This window comes from Mirounga leonina, unplaced genomic scaffold (genome assembly GCF_011800145.1).
Source record: "Mirounga leonina isolate KUSES-001 unplaced genomic scaffold, KU_Mleo_1.0 Mir_126, whole genome shotgun sequence".
NCBI lineage: Eukaryota > Metazoa > Chordata > Mammalia > Carnivora > Phocidae > Mirounga > Mirounga leonina.
This window is the reverse complement of record NW_023270314.1, coordinates 8,961,858-8,982,359: the sequence shown is the minus strand read 5'-3', so window position 1 is coordinate 8,982,359 and position 20,502 is coordinate 8,961,858. Positions and strand designations below refer to the sequence as shown.

Genomic DNA, 20,502 nt, shown 5'->3' with positions numbered 1-20,502 from the left:
TGAAACTCTCTGGGGACAGAATACATCTGTGCCTTGCCACACTGAAAACAAAAATCAAAAGCTGGAGGCAAAAGCTGTCCTTATGTTTTACATGAGGGGCAGGTGATGAACACATACCTGACTTCTGGATGTTATAAACTGGATTCTAGATGTTATCAAGCCCTCGATACTAACCCACTCCCCATTATCCTCTGCTACCCACAAGCATCCAAACTGAAGTTATGACTTCTGCCTTCCTGGAGGAGAAGCAAGGAAAGAAATAATCCATTTCTCAATGAAATACATGAAGAGGCTAATTTATTTTCTTGAGAAGAGCTGAAGGTGGTTTGATGAAACTTTAATCTGGGCATTTCATTCTCTCTGTAAACTCACCCTGAAGTCAGAATAGCGGAAGGGAGAGAGAGAAAACCTTACTCTAGCAATTATTTCCCTTATCCTGCAAATATCAGTATGGTAAAATAATTTCCTTTGCTTCCAGAAAATCGGTCATATCACATACGAATGAATCCAACAATGAAGATGAAAAAGTGTCAGTTATTAAGCCCATACCCTAGACAAGAAGTTTTTCTTCTTTGCTTTTCTATGTATATCTGAGTGATAAGATGATGTGCAGGTTTCAGTTGGTCCATTTCCAATGTGGATTAATTGCAATGATCAAAACATTAGTTATGCTGGTATTCACCGATAATACATATTTTATTTATTATGAATCTAGTAAGATGGTAAATTCAGTTTTATAGCTCAGTGGAGTTTGAAAAGTGTGGCTTCATTCAATATTGTTCTTGAACTCTGTGATGGCCCATCTCTGTAAATAATCTCATCAACCTCTTATGTGAGCCCATCCTTGAAGAGTTCCTCATATGGATGCTTAATGAAAAAATATACTATGCTTTTGTCCTTGTCAGTGGTGTCAGAACATATGAGATGTTTGGCATAACTGCTAAATAAAGCTTCTGTCGTAAGAGGAGGCCCAGTAACATTTTATCTGGATGAGTAAGCAGCTAGTGCATCCTGGGTTTCACAGAAAAAAGACCATCCTGTGCCCACATGAAGGACATAGTTATTTATGGTCATGTCTAGTGAATTTTGTTCATGTGGAAAGTATGCCTCAACGTTCAGAGAACTGACCTCCAACTCTCAAGTCCTCTTGCCTTGAATTTCCTTAATTTTCCATGGATGTGTCTTTTAATACCTGTCTTCAGAGATATATTTATACCACCCAGGACAAAATTTATACCAAGATAAATTTGAATCTAGACTCTCTGAATTAGACCAACAGACTATAGATGTTTACATAAAATACCCTGTGAATACGGTTTATGTGAAATACCCTGTGAAGATAGTTGTGCCACATTTTACTTCATTTTAAAATCATTTAGAAAAAGGTCACTTGACAAGTATACATAGTTTAGAAAAAAGTTTTGAGAATCTAGAATCTCCTTTTTAAAATAAAAATAAAGTAACTTTGCCCTTTAGACATTTATTTATTAGTATTTATCTATCTACTTATTTATTTTTGTTTATAAGCTTAGAATTTATTTTTTTAAAGTTTTAATTTAAATTCCACTTACTTAACTTACAGTGTAATGTTAGTTTCAAGTGTACAATATAGTGATTCAACACTTCCATACAACACCCTGTGCTCATCACAGCAAGTGCACTCCTTAATCCCCATCATCTATTTAATCCATCCCCCCACCCACCTCCCCTCTGGTCTATAGTTAAGAGTCTGTTTCTTGGTTAGCTTCCCTCTCTCTTTTCCCCCCTTTGCTCATTTGTTTTGTTTCTTAAGTTCTACATATGAATGAAGTCATATGGTATTTGTCTTTCTCTGACTAACTTATTTCGCTTAGCATTATCCTCTCTAGCTCCATTCACGTTGTTGCAAATGGCAAGATTTTATTCTTTTTCTTATGGCTGAATAACATTCCGTTGTATACATATACCACATCTTCTTTATCCATTCATTAGTCAATGGACATTTGGGCTATTTCCATAATTTGGCTATTATAGATAACCCTGCTATAAACATCGGGGTACATATATTTCCTCAAATTAGTATTTTTGTATTCTTTGTGTAAATACCTACCTAATAGTACAATTGCTGGATTACAGGGTAGTTTTATTTTAAAACTCCGTACTATTTTCCAGAGTGGCTGTACCAGTTTGCATTCCCACCAACAGTGTAAGAGGGTTCCCCTTTCTCCACATCCTGGCCAGCACCTGTTGTTTTTTATGTTGTTGATTTTACCGTTCTGACAGGTATGAGGTGATATCTCATTGCAGTTTTTTGATTTGCATTTCCCTGGTGATGAGTGATGTTGAGCATCTTTTCATGTGTCTGTTAGCCATCTGTATGTCTTCTTTGGAAAAATGCCTATATGTCTTCTGCCCATTTTTAATTGGATTATTCATTTTTTTGGGTGTTGAGTTTTATAAATTCTTTATATATTTTGGATACTTGCCCTTTGTCAGTATGTCATTTCCAAATATTTTCTCCCATTACATAGGTTGTCTTTTAGTTTTATTGATATTTTGCTTCACTGTGTAGAAGTTTTTTATTGTGATGAAGTCCCAGTAGTTTATTTTTGCTTTTGTTTCCCTTGCCTCAGGAGACATATCTAGAAGGAAGTTGCTATGGCCAATATCAAAAGAAGTTGCTGCCTGTGTTCTCCTCTAGGATTTTTATGGTTTCAGATCTCAGTTAGATCTTTAATCCATTCCGAATGTATTTTTGTGTATGGTGTAAGAAAGTGGTCCAGTTTCATTCTTTTGCATGTTGCTGTCCAGTTTTCCCAGCACTATTTGTTGAAGAGACTGTCTTTTTCCCATTTGATTTTTTTCCTACTTAGTTGAAGATTAATTGACCCTATAGTTGTGGGTTCATTTTTGGATTTTCAATTCTGTTCTATTGATCTTTGTGTCGATTTTTGTACTAGTACCATACTGTTTTGATCACTACAGCTTTGTAATATAACTTGAAGTTCGGAATTGTGATGCATCCAGCTCTGCTTTTGTTTTTCAAGTTTGCTTTGGCTATTTGGAATCTTTCGTGGTTCCATACAAATTTTAGGTTTGTTTGTTCTAGCTCTGTGGAAAATGCTGTTGGTATTTTGATAGGTGTTGCATTGAATGTGTAGATTGCTTTGGGTGGTATGACATTTTAACAATATTCGTTCTTCCAATCCATGAACATGGAATGTTTTTCCATTTCTTTATGTCAGCTCCAGTTTCTTTCATCAGTGTTTTATAGTTTTCAGAGTACAGGTCTTTTACCTCTTTGGTTAGGTTTATTCCTAGGTATCTTATTGTTTTGGGTGCAATTGTAAATAGCATTGATTCCTTAATTTTCATTCTGCTGCTTCATTATTGTTGTACAGAAATGCAACAGATTTCTGTTATGTTGATTTTGTATCCTGCGACTTTACTGAATTTGTGTATTAGTTCTCACAGTTTTTTGGCATAGGCTTTTGGGTTTTCTATATAGAGTGTCATGTTATCTGCAAAGAGTAAAATTTTTACTTCTTCCTTGCTAATTTGGATGCCTGTTATTTCTCTTTGTTGTCTGATTGCTGTGGCTAGGACTTCCAGTATTATGTTGAATATAAGTGGTGAGGCTGGACGTTCATGTCTTGCCCCTGACTATGTAGGAAAAGCTCTCAGTTTTTCCCCATTGAAGATAATATTAGCTGTGGGTTTTTCATATATGGCCTTTATTATGATGAGGTGTGTTCCCTCTAAACCTATTTTGTTGAGGCTTTTTATCATGAATGGAAGTTGTATTTTGTCAAATGCTTTTTCAGCATCTATTGAAATGATCATATAGTTCAAATGGGATTTATTCCTGGGTTGCAAGGGTGGTTTGATATTCTCAAATCAATCAATGTGATATACCACATTAATAAAAGAAAGGATAAGAGCCATATGATCATTTCAAGAGGTGTATTATTTTTAAATTGAAAAGTAGTCTATTCTTATTTCTTCTATTACTTTCTAAGGTTACTCATTTCTAAAAATATCAACTCTTTTAAATTTAAATAATAGCATAGTATAAAGAACTATTTAAATATTAAGTAGCCCGATGAATTACAAAATAAAAAATAAAAAGCTTATGTCCAGTATATTTTGGGACTATATTATTGAAATAGATTTTTTTGTATTTACTATATACAACCATATATAACTATAAGATATTATATACTAGGCTTCTTCTGTTACTTATTAGCATGTGTGTGTGTATATGGGTAGTTGGTAATTTTTAGGCCATTGTCTTTTTCCTAAGAGGAATACCAGTGAGCTACGGTAGAGAAGGATTTGGGGGCAGCGATATTATTAGTAGGTAGCTGGGTTAGATGGATGAACAAATGAATAGATCAAAGAATGTGCCAGTTTGGAGATGGGCTAAACAGGAGTCCATATACAGCTGTTTCATTGTGGCAGGTCTTACTAGAGAATATTCTTCTACTTTCTGACAGTTTAATACTTAAACTCTTAATACAAAAGATATATAGTTTATTGAAACTACACTTTAAAGAACAATCTACATGTTCCATTGCTAATTAATACCAAATATTGAGTCTTTCATGGTTAAGAAATACTTTCCTTCTTTCAAGTATCTTTCTTAGACTTTTTTCCCCCCATACGGTTGTTCTTTAATTCCCAGCGGAGTTGAAAATCAACTGACCATATCTACTTTATATGAAACTTTCCTACATTTGAAAATTATTATTAAGCATTTGGATGGCCTTCTTTTTCTCAGGAAAAAAAATCTTTATATCTAGTTTTAAAACTTTTTATCCTATCTCTGGATTTTCTCTGATATCCCTCTGACATTTTTACCTATAACTTTCTTTTGCAGTGCATGGTTATTTCAAATCATGTTCAATATAATGTTTTCTTTTCCTGCATTATATTTTACATCCCAATATTGTGCTCATTCCGAATAGCACTTTCAGATACTCAATATACTCATGAGCAAAGGGTCATGCATTCTATTGTTGTGCTTTCACTGAATTGATTTTTTTATACTTTTGTTAGATAACTTATTGCTAAAATCCTCTCTTTTTTTTTTTTTTTGGCAACTCTAGACAACAGCAATTGCTTACTTTTTATCAGCTATTGGTAGATAATTTAGAAATAATACCTGAAGATTACAGCTTCTTTTGATTTGATTATTAAAATAGCTCACAATTGATATTTTATGTTGCTAGAATGTCTACTTTATAAATGTTCTGTTGATGATATGTAATAGTTCAAAATTAATCTTTTTTTTATGTAGAGAGAGGGGGGAGGGGCACAGGGAGAGGGAGAAGGAGAGAGAGAGAATCCCAAGCAGATTGTGTGCTGAGCGTGGAACCCAACACTGGGATCCCTCTCACGACCCTGAGATCATGACCTGAGCCAAAACCAAGAGTCCTACGCTTAACCTTCTGAGCCACCCAGGCACCCCCAAAATTATTCTTTAAAAGTAAGTATGTGGAGACATTTTCCCATTACTATTAAAATCAATTCTTTATAACCTGCAAACAGGTTTTCTCTGGTGACATAAGGATTATACAGACGGGCCTGGACTCTCCTGAAGTTCACCCTTCTCCAAGTATCGCTTGCAGTACGGCTACACTTGACATAGAGTCAGTGAGGTGTCTGCACATAGAGAGCTAAGCTGTAGAGGAATATCTCTTTATGACTTTAATATAAATACCAAAGCACCTTTTATAACTAAAGGTTATAATTTAATGGTTGATGGTTTATGGATAAAATTATTTAAGAAAAAAATATTAAGAAATATTGAAAATACTAGGGCAAATCTATAAAAGGGAATCATGAATTTGGGAATCCCTAAAGAGAAGAGTCACTGTAGATGAGTAACAAAATCTGTATGTAGTTTTATACAATCATTTTCTTCCTGACATCCCCACCTGGATTGGTTTCTAGAAAGCAGGAGAAATGCTTTGTCTCAAATAATGCTGCAACCATATTTATTTACTACTTTCTTTTTTTCTGTCATTTCCTGCTAACATTACACAGTTAGTACATTTACTTAGTTATCTCATTTAGTAGACATGTATTGAATGTCTAGTCATGCAGCAAAATGCTGGATTTTTTAGAACAAGGCCCCCTCTCCTCCTCAGTACTAGTGTATGGCAAACATTTGTTTTATATGAGTTCTCAAAATAAGACAGACTGTGCTATATGTCAAAATAAATACAAAAATAGATATTAAAACAAGGACTGTAGGAAAACTGTGAGAACAATTTTAATTTTTTTTGAATTAGGAAAGATTTCTTAGGAAAAATGGTGATATTAAAGACTTAAGTCCTGTTAGAGTTAAGAACTGATTTGGGGCAATTGGGGCATTTCAGGCATGAAGAAGTCATTCAAAGTCAAGGATAACAGGAATTGCAGGGAGACCAGATAAACAGCTCTTTACTTAGTTTCTCAAAAGATGATACAGGCCAGAATCTGAGAGAGAGATTATAAAAGAAAGATATATTTAAGAAAATATTATTCCTTAAGAATCACATGCCCATTCATTTTCTTTTATCTTTCAATAACTCAAATAAAAAATATGAAGGAACTGTTGCATGCTGTATATATTTTATACACCTCAATACTATATATATTAATATACATAATAAAAATAAAATTTAGGAGGGGTTCCTGGGTGGCTCATTTTGTTAAGGATCTGCCTTCGGCTCAGGTTGTGATCTTAGGATCCTGGGATCAGCCCAGCATTGGGGCTCCCTGCTAAGTGGGGAGCCTGCTTCTCCCTCTCTCTCTCAAATAAATACATAAAATCTTTAAAAAAATAAAATAAAATTTAGGAAAGAAAAGAAAGATTGGAAGGAAGAATGATTTTAACAATGTAGCTAATGTGTTTATACATTAGTTTATAGGTAACTTTCAAGAATTTGAATATTTGGCATTTTGATTATTAGGTGAACAAGTGAATATTTAGATTATTCCGAAAATATGCAACTTAATGTATCAAAGGTTAGCGCTGCATTCTTATTTCAGACAAAATATCCTGCTGACACTAAAATGTCATTACACCAAAGTATGTTGTTGTTTGCATAATAAACCATATTTACTCAAGTTATTAGCATTCAACTTAATCCAGCAATGCCTCTTTAATAAGTACCATGTCCTTTTTTTATATTAGACAGAAATTGGGGAAGTATTTTGTATTCAAAGCATATCTAAAACCTAATTCATAATGATTCTGTTAAGTATTTAATTTGTGACATTTGCCAGCACAATTTTATGTGAGTGTCTTTAAAAGTCTTATTTAGGTAGCGTGTTTGATATGCCTCGTTCATTAACATTAATTTATGTTGTATTTTTCTTAATAAGCTAAATTTCATATGGGTTTCCAGCTGTGATAGTTTAACTCCAAAAAGGAACAGTTGTTCTATAATAAGTGACAAGAACACCATTTGTTGGCTGATATTTTAAAAAACACAAATGATATTGACATTTTTGTGCAATTACTTTACAGGGTGTTGTTTTCAAGTTCTCAAATGAATTTGAGATTAAAGAATATTTAGAGTTTTACAAACAAATTGTGTTTCTTACAATTCTTTAAATTGTTTTACTCATTCAGCAGTATTATTGGTTTGGGACATTTCAGCTTTCCATTTGGTTCAGAAATAGAAAATAATAATATTTTTACCGTGTACTTTTAAACTTTTGCTTTGCTAATACCTTTGCACTGTAATGGAAATACAGTATGTTCATTAATAATTTTATTTTTAAAAGAAAATTATTTCTCATAAGATCTGAATTGCTTAAAGAGTTACTCCAAATGCCTGGCTAATTCAATTCATTTTTCCTCTGTCAGATAAGTTCATTTTATATAAATATAGTAATAAATGGTAGCACCAAAATATTCCTAGAAGGGTCCACAGATAAATCATGGAATATCGGGTTTTCTACCACTAAGATCAAGATAAGAGGAACTTAAGATTTATATAAAACAGGGAAGATTGAACTAAATGGAGATTAATTGTAAGGTGTTTCAGGTTAGCAATTTTCCCAGAGACCTCTATATTTAAGCAAAATCTCAAGAAATTTTTCAAACAGAGAATAATATATGCATGTACTCAAGACCCAAATTTAGCACATATCATCATCTCATTATTATCTTTACCATGTTCCTTCCTCTCTTCCCCGAGATATCCATTAAATAGATGTAACTCTATCTCATTCATATTTTTATGCAAAGGTATCTATGCCATTTATCTTCACTGCTGTATGATATGATTAAAGCACAATTTATAAATCTGTCCCCCATCCGTTGATGGACACTTGGGCTCTTTCCATAATTTGGCTATTGTTGATAATGCTGCTATAAACATTGGGGTGCATGTGTCCCTTTGAATCAGTATTTTTTTATCCTTTGGGTAAATACCTAGTAGTGCAATTGCTGGATCGGAGCAAATGGTGTTAGGATAATCGGACAGTGACATGGAAAAGAATGAAACTAGACCACTTTCTTACACCATACACAAAAATATATTCAAAATAGATGAAAGACCTAAATGTGAGACCTAAAACCATTAAAATCCTGGAGGAGAACACAGGCAGTAACCTCTTTGACATCAGCCATAGCAACTTCCTTCTAGTTATGTCTCTTGAGGTAAGGAAGACAAAAGGAAAAATAAACTATTGGGACTTCATCCTTGGCCCATTTCCCAATGGGGTCTTTGTTTTTAAATGTGTTTGCTTATTTAATCATTGATTAATGAGAGTCTTTTTTTGTATTCTGGATACTAATTTTTTGTTGCTAGTAAAACTGTAATTTGTCTTTTAATTTATGATGTCTTTTATCATACAGATGTTTTTAGCTCTGTTGTAGTCTGTCCATTTTCTCTTTTATGCTTCATGCTTTTTGTTTTATTTAAGCATCCTTTTTTAATGAAAATTCTTAAAAACATGCTTTGATATTTTTTCCTAACATTTTTAAAATTTTGCATTTTATTTTTTATTTTTATTTTTTTAAAGATTTTATTTATTTGAGAGAGAGAGAATGAGAGAGAGCAAGAGAGGGGAGAGGTTCCGGACCCTGATGTGGGACTCGATCCCAGGGCTCCGGGATCATGACCTGAGCTGAAGGCAGTTGCTTAACCAACTGAGCCACCCAGGTGCCTCTAAAATTTTGCATTTTATATTAAGTTCTTTAATTGACATGGATATTTTCAGTTGTTTCCTTTTGTGTGTTGTGATGTAAATGTAATTTCATTTTTGTTTAGATCAATCTTCTCGGTGCTATTTATGAATTCTCTGTGCTAGTCCCACTCTTCTATAATACCAGCCCTGTCAGCTATCACTATTATAGCCCTTTAGGTTTGATATCGGGTATGATGATTCTTCCTGTCTTGTTCTCTTTTAAAACTGCTACTGTTAACTATGCCAATCTATATGAATTTTCAGATGAAGACAGTTTCTAGGAAAAATCTTTTCAAGTTTTTATAGATTAATTTTGACATTTTTATAATAACAGCTCTTTCTAGCTTAATAAGAAATATAGTTCTTCTTTGTTAGGTCCTTGTGTCAGTTATGTGATTTTTTTTCCATTAAAGTGCTGAATAATTTTTAATTTCTCCATATAATATTTGATTTTGTTATATTTGTATATTTTGTTTTTGAGAATAAGACTCTTTGTAAATTACTTATTTAAATTAGTTTTTACTAATATATATCAATTCTTGATTTTTATGTACCGATCTGTGTCAGGCAACCCTGTTGCATTCTTTTATTGATTTTATAGAATAATTCTATATATTTGTTTGGATTTCTTTGGGGATTTTTACATCATCTTTGAATAATACTAATTTGTTGTTTTATTGCTATCTTTTGCTTCAGATTTCTGTTGTTTACTTGTTCTATTCTACTGTTGAATATAAGTATTAATAGAGGCCATTTTTATATCTGCCATTTTAAGGAGAATGCATATAATGTTTCACTATTCAGTGTATTTTTTGAAGATGCCCTTTAACATGTTAATGAATTCCCTTCTCTTCCTACTTTACTAAGGTGTATTATTTTGAATGATTTCTAAGTCATAGCAAATGTTTTTCCCACATATGTTAGATCATTATATAGTTTATCTCTCTTAGTCCATTAATGGGATGAATTACATCCATAGAATTTTTGTTATTAAACCATTATTAAATTTCTGGGATAAACTCTACTTTTATTTAAACTCTAATTTTAAAGTCTCTCTCTTCCTCCATTTAATATACATTATATGTGCATATATTATTTGTTGCATTATAGCATACATATAATATATATAACCAAGTTACATTTATATACTAGTATATATAGTGTATAAGTGGGATTTGTCCCAGAATTTTATATCTATATATCCATATGTGATCAAAAATGAAATTAGAGTATCATTTACTGTGTCTAATTTGCCTATCAGTTACAAAAGCATCATAAAAAATTCCAAGGTTTTGTTCTTTTTTATTTTCTTATAGTAATTTGTATAAGACAAGGGTAACATGTTACAGAATTTCCTTTAAAGTTGAGTTGCCTGTAAAACTGTCTGGCATGAATTTGTGTGTGTGTGTGTGTGTGTGTGTGTATGTGTTTGTGGTTTTTTATTTTTATTTTTTTATCAGTGATTAGTATTTTTACTTCTTGGGTCATTTTTGACAACTTTGTAGTTTTAGGGAAAATTTTTTTTTATCTAAGTTTTCATATTTATTAGCATGTTGTTATAGTATTCTTTTACTATTTTTAATTCTTTCAGTAGTTATGTACCCATTTTTATTCCTAATATTGTTCATTTGATGTATTTTTTTCCCCTTGATCAATTTTTCCCAAAACTTTCCTATTAATCTGGTTATTTTATTTTTCATCTTCTCAACCATTTCTTTATTTTCTATTCTGTTTATTTCTGCTCTTATGTTGTGTCCTTCCATGAACATTCATTTGAATTTACAGTATTGTTATATTTCAAATTTCTTTAATTGAATGCCTTCATGTAGTTGCTATTTCAGACACCGTTGAAAACTCCCTATTTTCTTAGTCTCTGGATCTGTGGTCCTCATTTTGGTTGACTTAAATATAGATTGCACTGTTTGAATATCATTGCCTGAGAATAGTAAAAATGAAAAGTTCCCAGTGTAGGGGAGATGCCGAATTTCATAACAGGGACGACTAAGACTTATGTATTGACTCCAAGCTCATGGTTTGGATTGCTGATCTGAAAACAGCAAGTAGTTGGTGGATACTTCTCTTAGCTGGCTATGGAAAAATTATAGCATTGACAGCTAACAGGTGTGCCAATAATAAGTCTAAATGACATGACCTGCATCCATTTTTGGAAAGAAGAACAGTCATATGAAACAATTAGTGAGTGATGTAAAATAATTTGATAAATTGCATAGTCAGGCTTAAAGGATTTATGACTACAGCAGAGAGAAAATTGTTGAGGGCTAGCATTTCAGAATGTATTCAATGACAGTAAGGACTTTCCCTGTGCTTTTGAATAATGTATAGGACTTAGAGTATAAGATTGAAAAGGAATATTATTGCTATTGGAGTAAATAGTAAGATTAAAACATGAAGGTATAAGGTCGGCTCATGGGATCATGAAAAGATCAGCTTAACTAGAGTAGAAGCTGATTATTTGGTCATATGGGGAAAATGTGTTGGTAGGCAATGGTGAGTTTCATTGTGTATGGGCTTGATTGGCTACTGTAAGAAATGTGTTAAAAAGCAGAATTTGGGGGTAGGGAGCTGACATAAAAATGATGGTAATGATGAAGACAATGATGATAACTACATACTTTTGTAGAAGCATATGATATGCCAAACATGTTTCAAGTGCTTCCTATAAATGATTTAAATGAACACTTAGAAAAATCTTGAGGTAACTATCATCTTCACCAGCCACATCCCAGCAGTGTCGCCATCCTCAGTAGTAGTAGTGATCGTTGCAATATTTTAATGCAGGGACTGATGGAGCTCATCTAACTTGCCTAAGCTCTTCCGTCTAGTAGATGGCAAAACTAGGACTTTTAGCAAACATGCTTCTTCGGAAGTAATTATTAAAATTAGTCTGCTCTGGTCCATAGGATGGACTTGAGAAAAAGAATGCATCTGAGGTTGTCGCTGGGAGGCTGTGGAATAATACTGCTGTGCAGTGATAGAGGCTTAGCCTTAGGAAATAATGAATCAAAGAGGACTTCAGGCTTCCAAGCATGGGTGACTGGAGCAATGGGACATTAAGTCTGCTTTCTTACGTCAAGTTTCTTTACCTTTTTTTGTCCTTTTTTTTCTCTTCTTCCACTCTCTTGCCCCATCAGCCTTTCTTTCTGGTAGTCAATTTATGAGTGAGCGATATACAGGATTAGATATTTATTTTTTTTGTTCTCAGGTGTTAAATCTAGCTATTGTACTGTTGGGAAAAAACAAAGGAAAAAATCATGTTTTTGAAAAACTGTGGAGGATTTAAGATATGCTTTTATTCCAGACCAAAAACCATTCTTCAGTACCAAATGATGTGAGAACATCGTGTTATCTCCACGTATTTCTAGGTTTAATGTACAGACATCATTTAGAAATTTACATTTTAGGGACACCTGGGTGGCTCACATGGTTAAGCAACTGTCTTCAGTTCAGGTCGTGATCTCAGGGTCCTGGGATCAAGTCCTATGTTGGTCTCCCTGCTCAGTGGGGAGTCTGCTTCTCCCTCTGCCTCTGGCTCTATCCACTCCCCCCCCCCCACCCCGGCCATGTGCTCTCTCTCTCTCTCTCTTAAATGAATAAATAAAATCTTTTTTAAAAAAGAAATTTACATTTTAAAAACACTTTGATTTAGAATCAATGTACTAATCCTTCCAGGAACTTAGATAATAAAAAGAAAGTCTTACCTCCTAGGTTTCAATGCTAATCAAAGAACTCAACAACTGAATAGTTGAAACCAAGTCTGGAGGCAAGTTCTAATAACTATTATCCCCGTGTAACTTTGGATAAGTTACCTTATCCTTTGGCTTCAGTCACTCCCATATGTAAACTGAATATAATGATTCCTTACCTGCTTCTATCCTGAAGAAGGGAAAACACATCTGTAATGTGAAATGTAGGAATATACCCACTAAAGGGCTTTTTGAGAGGAGTAAGAAGGGGAAGATCTGATTTTGGTGTGTGTGCTAGTTATTATTAGAGTATACTCATGGCCAACTTATTCCAGTGACCTGTCCTCCAACAATTTATACTTGTTTGGATCTCAGTATTTAAAGTTGTCCTCCTGGGTCAGATTTCTAAAAAGAAGACACTGTAGTGTGTGAAATATTTATTTGGAAAAGGAGCCCAAGAAGGTAGGGAGAGTCTCCTTAAGACTATACTGCAGGGGCACCTGGGTGGCTCAGTTGGTTAAGGGTCTGCCTTTGGCTCCGGTCATGATCCCAGGGTCCTGGGATCGAGCCCCGCATCGGGCTCCTGCTCAGTGAGGAGCCTGCTTCTCCCTCTCCCTCTGCCTGCTGCTCCCCTACTTGTGCTGTCTCTCTCTCTTTCTGTCAAATAAAGAAATAAAATCTTAAAAAAAAAAAAAAAAAAAAGACTACACTGCATTTCACAGCCGGTGCAAGGAGACAGGGAAGGAAGAAGCACTGGGCTGTAAGAGTTTCAGACTGCAGCCCAGTTGCAAGAAACATTCATCCAGGACAATGGAGACTCCTTGAGGCAGAATTTCCTGTTAGAAGAGTCCCTGTCTCCGTGGAATGGGCACCTTAATTCCACTGTTATGCTTAATCATTGGCTGCGAGTACACTGAGGAAAGCGTTGCTTTCATGGTGGCAAATGCAGAGGGCCAACAGTAGAAATTTTGAGCAGTACATTTTCACAACTGCCACATCCACATATAGCTGTGGATAAAAAATATCACTATTTTTAACCTTGCTAGTGTTTTGTTCTCACTCAACCTGTCCGAAACTAGATTTGTGACTCCTAGTCTATCTACATGTTCTGTTAATGCTAGCCAATTTATATCTTCTAATTCATCTCCAATCCTGGGCATATTGGTCAAGTATTTCAACTATGTCTCATTAAATTAGATTCCCCTTCATCCTCTTTTGGGAACATCTACTGATTCCAAGAAATGAGTAACTCTAAGAATTTCCTTTCTTTTTCTAAGTTCTTGCTGTATCCAGTATTTCTGAAGAGTAGCATGTAAATATTTTGATTTAAGATCAAGATAATGTAAACCAAATTGGTTAAGAGTACTGATTTTGGAGTTGGATATAAATGGATTTCTAATCCTGGTTCCATAACTTAATGCCTATGTTAATTTGGGCAAGTTACACAACGCTTCAAGCCTCAATTTTCTGATCTGACAAATAAGATAGTATTTTCCTTATAGTATTGTGAATATGGCATGTAGAAGGTGCTTCGTGAATAAAAGGTACATTATTAATCATTTCAACTAGGACTTATAAATTTTCTGCACATTTCCACATTCTTGATTCCATGTTACCTTTTCCCTAGAGTGACTTCAACCTAGTTCCACTCGTTCCAATTCACATAATCTTAGGACCACATCCCCTACATTATTGAGAAGTGACAGGCCATCAATTATTCAGTATTTATTGAGAACCTACTATGTGCCAGGAACTATTTTTTGCAATGAGTCTATAGCAGTGAATCAGATAAACCAAGTGTTCAACTTGATGAAGCTTATAATCCATTTCCTCAACCTCTGTGTTATATAATTCAAAATGTCTTATTTATCTCTACTTCCCTTTTCTGCCTTAGTCCTGTCTCATAGGAAGATTGTCCTTATTGATTTCCAATACTAACTGTAATTCTTTTCTTACCCAGCTATCCTAGAATCTTGGTCCAAAAACTATCTCTTGATCTACTGTGTGTCCACTCTCTGTCTCCACTAGATCATCTTTTTCTTTGCATAAAATATTCCCCCATAATCTTACAAAGAAAAATACAAACAAACCTCATGTGGACATGCTTATAGCTTTTTCTTTTTTCCTTCTGTTTCCATTGTTTTTCAACCTGGCTTTCACACCAAGTCTACTTAAATAGCTCTCTCTTAAATGTGACCTACTATGGCCTTCTCAGCTACTTTTCCCCTTAAAATCTGAAGCACTTACTCTTTTTTTTTTTTAAAGATTTTATTTATTTATTTGAGAGAGAGAGAATGAGAGAGAACACATGAGAGGGGGGAGGGTCAGAGGGAGAAGCAGACTCCCTGCCGAGCAGGGAGCCCGATGTGGGACTCGATCCAGGGACTCCAGGATCATGACCTGAGCCGAAGGCAGTTGCTTAACCAACTGAGCCACCCAGGCGCCCTGAAGCACTTACTCTTAATGTCTTAAAACATGACACTACTTAAACCCAGTGCTACTTCTGTTTTTTCATCACAATGTGTCATCTTTTGCTCTTAATTCCATATCTGCACTGATTTTCTCAGCAGTTATTTATTAGGTACCTATTATGGACACTCAAGTGCAGATCATACAGACTCTGGAGAGAGAGTCTAAAATTCTGTTTTCTCTCTCCTTCACTAAAACCTCAATGCTTTTCTCTTAGCATTAAGATTTCATAAAGAATATTCCACTACAAATGCTAATTTAGGTCTTCAATCATAACCTGCTACTGAATTTCATTCCTGTGGTCGCATATGCCTTCTATTCTTCTGGTTCCCTACCTGTTCCTCAAACTCCACATGTTTTAAATGGATGTTACCATATTCACCTAACTCTTTCTTTTAAATTCTATATCTCTGCTAATACCATCTTCCAGTCACTGAAACTTTAAGGTTTAAAGTGATCTTTGTTCTATTCCTTAAACTGATCTCTGGTTTATCCTTATTGTGACCATTATTTGTTTCTGCTTCTAGTTCTTTTACTTCCTTCTTAGAGTATCATAGATAAGTCACTTGCCCTTGAACAATGCAGGGATTAGGGGCACTGACACCCTATGCAAAAACCCATGTATAACTTTGACTACCCCAAAACGTAACTATTAACAGCCTACTGTTTTTTTTTTTTTTTTAAGATTTTATTTATTCATTTGACAGAGAGAGAGAGACAGCAAGAGAGGGAATACAAGCAGGGGGAGTGGGAGAGGGAGAGGGAGAAGCAGGCCTCCTACTGAGCAGAGAGCCCGATGTGGGGCTCGATTCCAGAACCCTGGGATCATGACTTGAGCCGAAGGCAGACTCTTAATGACTGAGCCACCCAGGTGCCCTAATTAACAGCTTTACTGTTTACTGGAAATCTTACCCATAACATAAATAGTCAATTAGCACATATTTTGTATGCTATATGTATTATATTCTATTTTCTTACAATGAAGTAAGAGAATACTATGTTATTAAAATCATAAGGGAGAGAAAACACATTTATAGTACCGTACTATACTTACTGGAAAAAAAACCCTGCATGTAGGTGGACTTGTGCAGTTCAAATCTGTGTTGTTCAAGGCTCAACTGTATTTTTAAAACCACCTTTCCAAAATCCTTCCTCATCTTCTAAATAAGATCTAATTCCTAGCCCTGGTATTCACTCTTCTCTAACGACTGCTGAAATCTTATATTCCATCAAATCTTCTATTGCCTGGGTTTATACCCTTTGTCCCTCAGTATCACCTTCCCTACTTGTGCTTCTCACTTTCACACCTGCATGACCATACAAAGGCCATTTGCCATACCGTACTCTCTGTTTAACTTTGCTCCTGGAATCCCGTCCATCCTTCAAGGTCCAACCCAAACATCACGTTTTTAGATTCCCCTTTACCCTTCAGCCCCCCAGATATAAGAACTTCACCCCTTCTGAAACACAATAGAGTATTTTATTTCTTTGTTATTCATCATATAATATATTGTATCTTCTCATTTCACTTAAGAGGCTTTGAGGTCCTTGAGGACAGGAACTTATGGCGTTCCTATTTGTATTCTACAGGATACTGAGTACAATGCCTTACTCAATAAGCATATGTTAAAGGAATAGATTAGGTGAGAAGATCTTCCTCTCTTCCAAAGTGATTACTTATCACTAAAGTACACTGATAAAGTAATAAACTGTGTATTCTGGCTGAGTAGTCTTCAAGAATACGAAGTAATTGCTGTACTTTTACTAATTTAGCTTTCTCTCTCATGCAGTTCTAATGTTAAGAGAGCACCTTCTCTGAGCCAGGCAAAGGCAGCAGGGGTACCAAATCATGAGGACACAGTCCTTTCTCTGGAGATGTCTATAAGACTGGCATGCATACAGATGAGTACAATGTAAAATGAAAGAAATTTTAGCTGAGAACTTATATGAAAAAATACTCCACATAGGAGAATTACTACATGAGGAATGGGTTTATAAGCATACTTTTTTGGAATATTCTTTATGAAACCTTAAAAGAAATCAGTAGCTTCCATTCTTATATCTCCCTGAACCTTAGTATAGCAAACACAGTGACGGCTTTTCTTGAGCAAGTCTTAAAATTATAAAAAATCTTGCACAAATAGTGTATTTATTTCCCATAAATCTACTTAGGCTGTCTAACATCCATTTTGTTTGAATGGGTCTAGAATTTTGAATAACAGGTGAATATAAGTTACAATATTTTAAATGGTATTTGCTTGGTTTTAAAGGCAAGCTGGAAGGGGATTTGGTGTTTTCTTTAAAAAAAAAAAAAAAAGGTTTGTGGTGAGTTATGCCTGCATTAAGAGCTGTGATCTTTGTTATAATCCATACCTAGTAGGTGCTCAGTGTATGTTGGCTGAATGATAACAGTTGGAGAGCCCATCTGTCTATGCAGTTCTATGATATAGGGATTTTCAAAATTTAGCTTTGGAAAGAAAAGGCTAGTTAAATATAGAAAAGTGCATGCTACTCCCGAGAATTTTAAATGTACAAGTGGGCAACACAGACATATTTTCTAAAAGTTAGCTAAATTACACAGTATAATAATAAAATAAGTCCAGTGGTATTATATAACTTTTAAATATTGATTATATTTCTAGGTTTTATTTCATATTAGCACTCAACCCAGACAGGAAAACGGGTACATTCTTTATGATTAGAAAGAACTCTTTTGCCATTAGACCATGCTAAATTGATAGTTTTTATAGCCTGACAAGAGACCAAGTCATCATTACCTGGAGGGAAACAAATCATCTGAAGATGACTATTCTGTTCTGAAGGAAAGTTTGAGTTGACTGCTTGAGATTCTAAGTTTCATTTCCCAAGTGGCAAGGGTTAGTTTCGCTGCAGAACTGACAGTTTCTACCCTCTGGGTGGGTAGATTAGACTGGGAAATGTATAGGAGGAGAGCTTGTCAAGGAAATTCAAGGAGCAGAGCTGATAAGTTCTAGAGGGAATTCTAACCTGGTCCTCTGATTGAATCATAAATGCTTATATTTTATGGACTTACACAAGTGTGCGGAAGATAAAGAGGAAGAAGCAAAAGAAAGAGCAAAGAGTAGAAGGTGTGGGAGGAAAATACATCAGAAGAGGCATAAAACTTTATGGCTTGTCCAGCTTATCATTTATTGAGCATTTATTAAAACACCAATTTTGGGAGCATTTTTGGTGATGATTGAAATTTTTTGAGATTTCTTTAATGACAGTTCGTGGAGCTGAGTACTGGACTGCATTAAAATTCCAGAGTTAGAGGAAACAATTTTTAACAAACAATAGAAATTCATTTTTGTTACTGGACCGACTGCCACAGTTCAGTTCCCGGCAGGATGAATCCATGTATGGTTCTTATGATTCTCTTATAAAAAACAAATGACGAGTAAGAAATGAGCTGTTGGAGGGTGTGAATTTGTAATAAGGATGAAGTGGGGTATGTAGTCGTCAAGGGATTTTTTCCCCCTAAAACCAGGCTATCATTTATATTTATACTTTTGCTGCTTGTAACCCATTGCTTCGTACTTAAACAACCTAGTGCAGACTATGAAACATGTTCTTGAAGTCTTATTTATATTTCACACACAAATTTGTGATTATCCAGGCTTCATCATCACTTGGAATGTTTCATATTGATTACATGTCTACCCTTTCTCACTGATATTTCTCCACAGTATTATAACTGTTATAGGTGAGGTAAACTCTTAAACTAGTATTTTCTTCTATTATTCTAAATATTTATATCGATCACATGTTTTTCCTGGACATAAGGCTCCATTCAGCCTCTAAACAAAGTAGATAGGAAATTAAAACAAGTAGCCTGATCTAATACTGAGAGCTAATACTCATATCACGGTTACTGTTTTTCAGACCCAGTTTGCCTTACATGTAAGCTTCAGAACAATTACATTACATAAGCCCTAGTATTGCCTACACTTTACAAGGTGAGACAAGTGAGGAACAGAAAGGTTAAATAATTTTCTTGAGTAAACATAGCAAGATAAGTGTCAGAGCCAGGATTTGAACCCAAGCAGTCTGAACACTTGGTATTCCTTACTTTCCACTTTTGTAGCTCAACTTTTAGTTGAGCCAGGGGTAGAGTAAATGGCTATGTTACTCCAAAGCTCTATTTTAATATGATTATTTATTAACATGGGTATCCCTCTCTTACTAGATTATGAGCTTGTAAGAACAAGAACCATGTTTTATTAACTCTGTCATAGATGGCGTTCAATAAAAATTTTATTACTCTTGAATTACAGCTTATTATTGCCTTGAGATACTCACTCTGTCCAGGAGACTGGCCAGAAGTCACTGGTTTTATATCCACAGAACTTTTAGATCCACAAAACAAAAAATTCAATTGTTATCTGTAAGGTGGGATATTGTATTCATGATTCTCTTGTTTCTTTTCTATTTCTAAAAATACAACAGCATGAATGAAGCAGAATTTTTAATTGATATAGGATAATTGTAGAATCATATTACTTCACTGAAATTTCTTTTTCTTTTTCTTTTCTTTCTTTCTTTCTTCTTTTTTTTTTTTTTTTTTCATACTCTTTCCTATAGGGTGCTGCTCTAATTAGAATGCTGGCTAATTTTATGGGCCATTCAGTATTTCAAAGGGGTTTGCAAGTGAGTAAAATGCTTTCTATTTTTTCTTACATTTTCCTTGTCAATATATTTATTTTAAAGATATTTCACAGCTTGAGAAATTGCCAATACAAAATTGCTGCATTTGACAGAAAACTTTAAGATGAATAAGGTAAGCAGTGTCTTTCCATATGACAAATGAAAGTGGTAGATAGGATTCTCACTGTATCAACTGGTAAAACTTGAACTATTATGCAATTTAGATCTGTTAAATATGCATTTTTAAATTGAAGTATTTTTCAAATATGTGAGATTCTAAATAAGTGGCATAGGATTTTCTAAAAGCCTACTTCTCTTTCCTTCGATATAAAAGTTAATGTAAAGTGAAAATAAATTATGTTAGACTTAAAATCTTAATGCAATTTTTCAGACATGTGCCTTTTATGTTGTTGTTGTTTTACTGTTGATATGCGTAAATTGTTATTTGTTCCTAAGATACTTAATGTTTTTAAAATTGGAAATACAGTGTTTTAAA

General features: G+C 34.3%; 1 protein-coding gene across 1 annotated transcript in view; it reads left to right on the top strand.

Annotated features, from left to right (window-relative positions):
* Positions 1-20,502, top strand: part of TRHDE (thyrotropin releasing hormone degrading enzyme) — a 363,215-nt gene that overhangs the window by 228,193 nt on the left and 114,520 nt on the right. Inside the window, exon 7 of the mRNA XM_035002118.1 lies at positions 19,944-20,009. Coding sequence (XP_034858009.1) covers positions 19,944-20,009 — 66 coding nt within the window. The remainder of the gene's footprint in view (positions 1-19,943; positions 20,010-20,502) is intronic.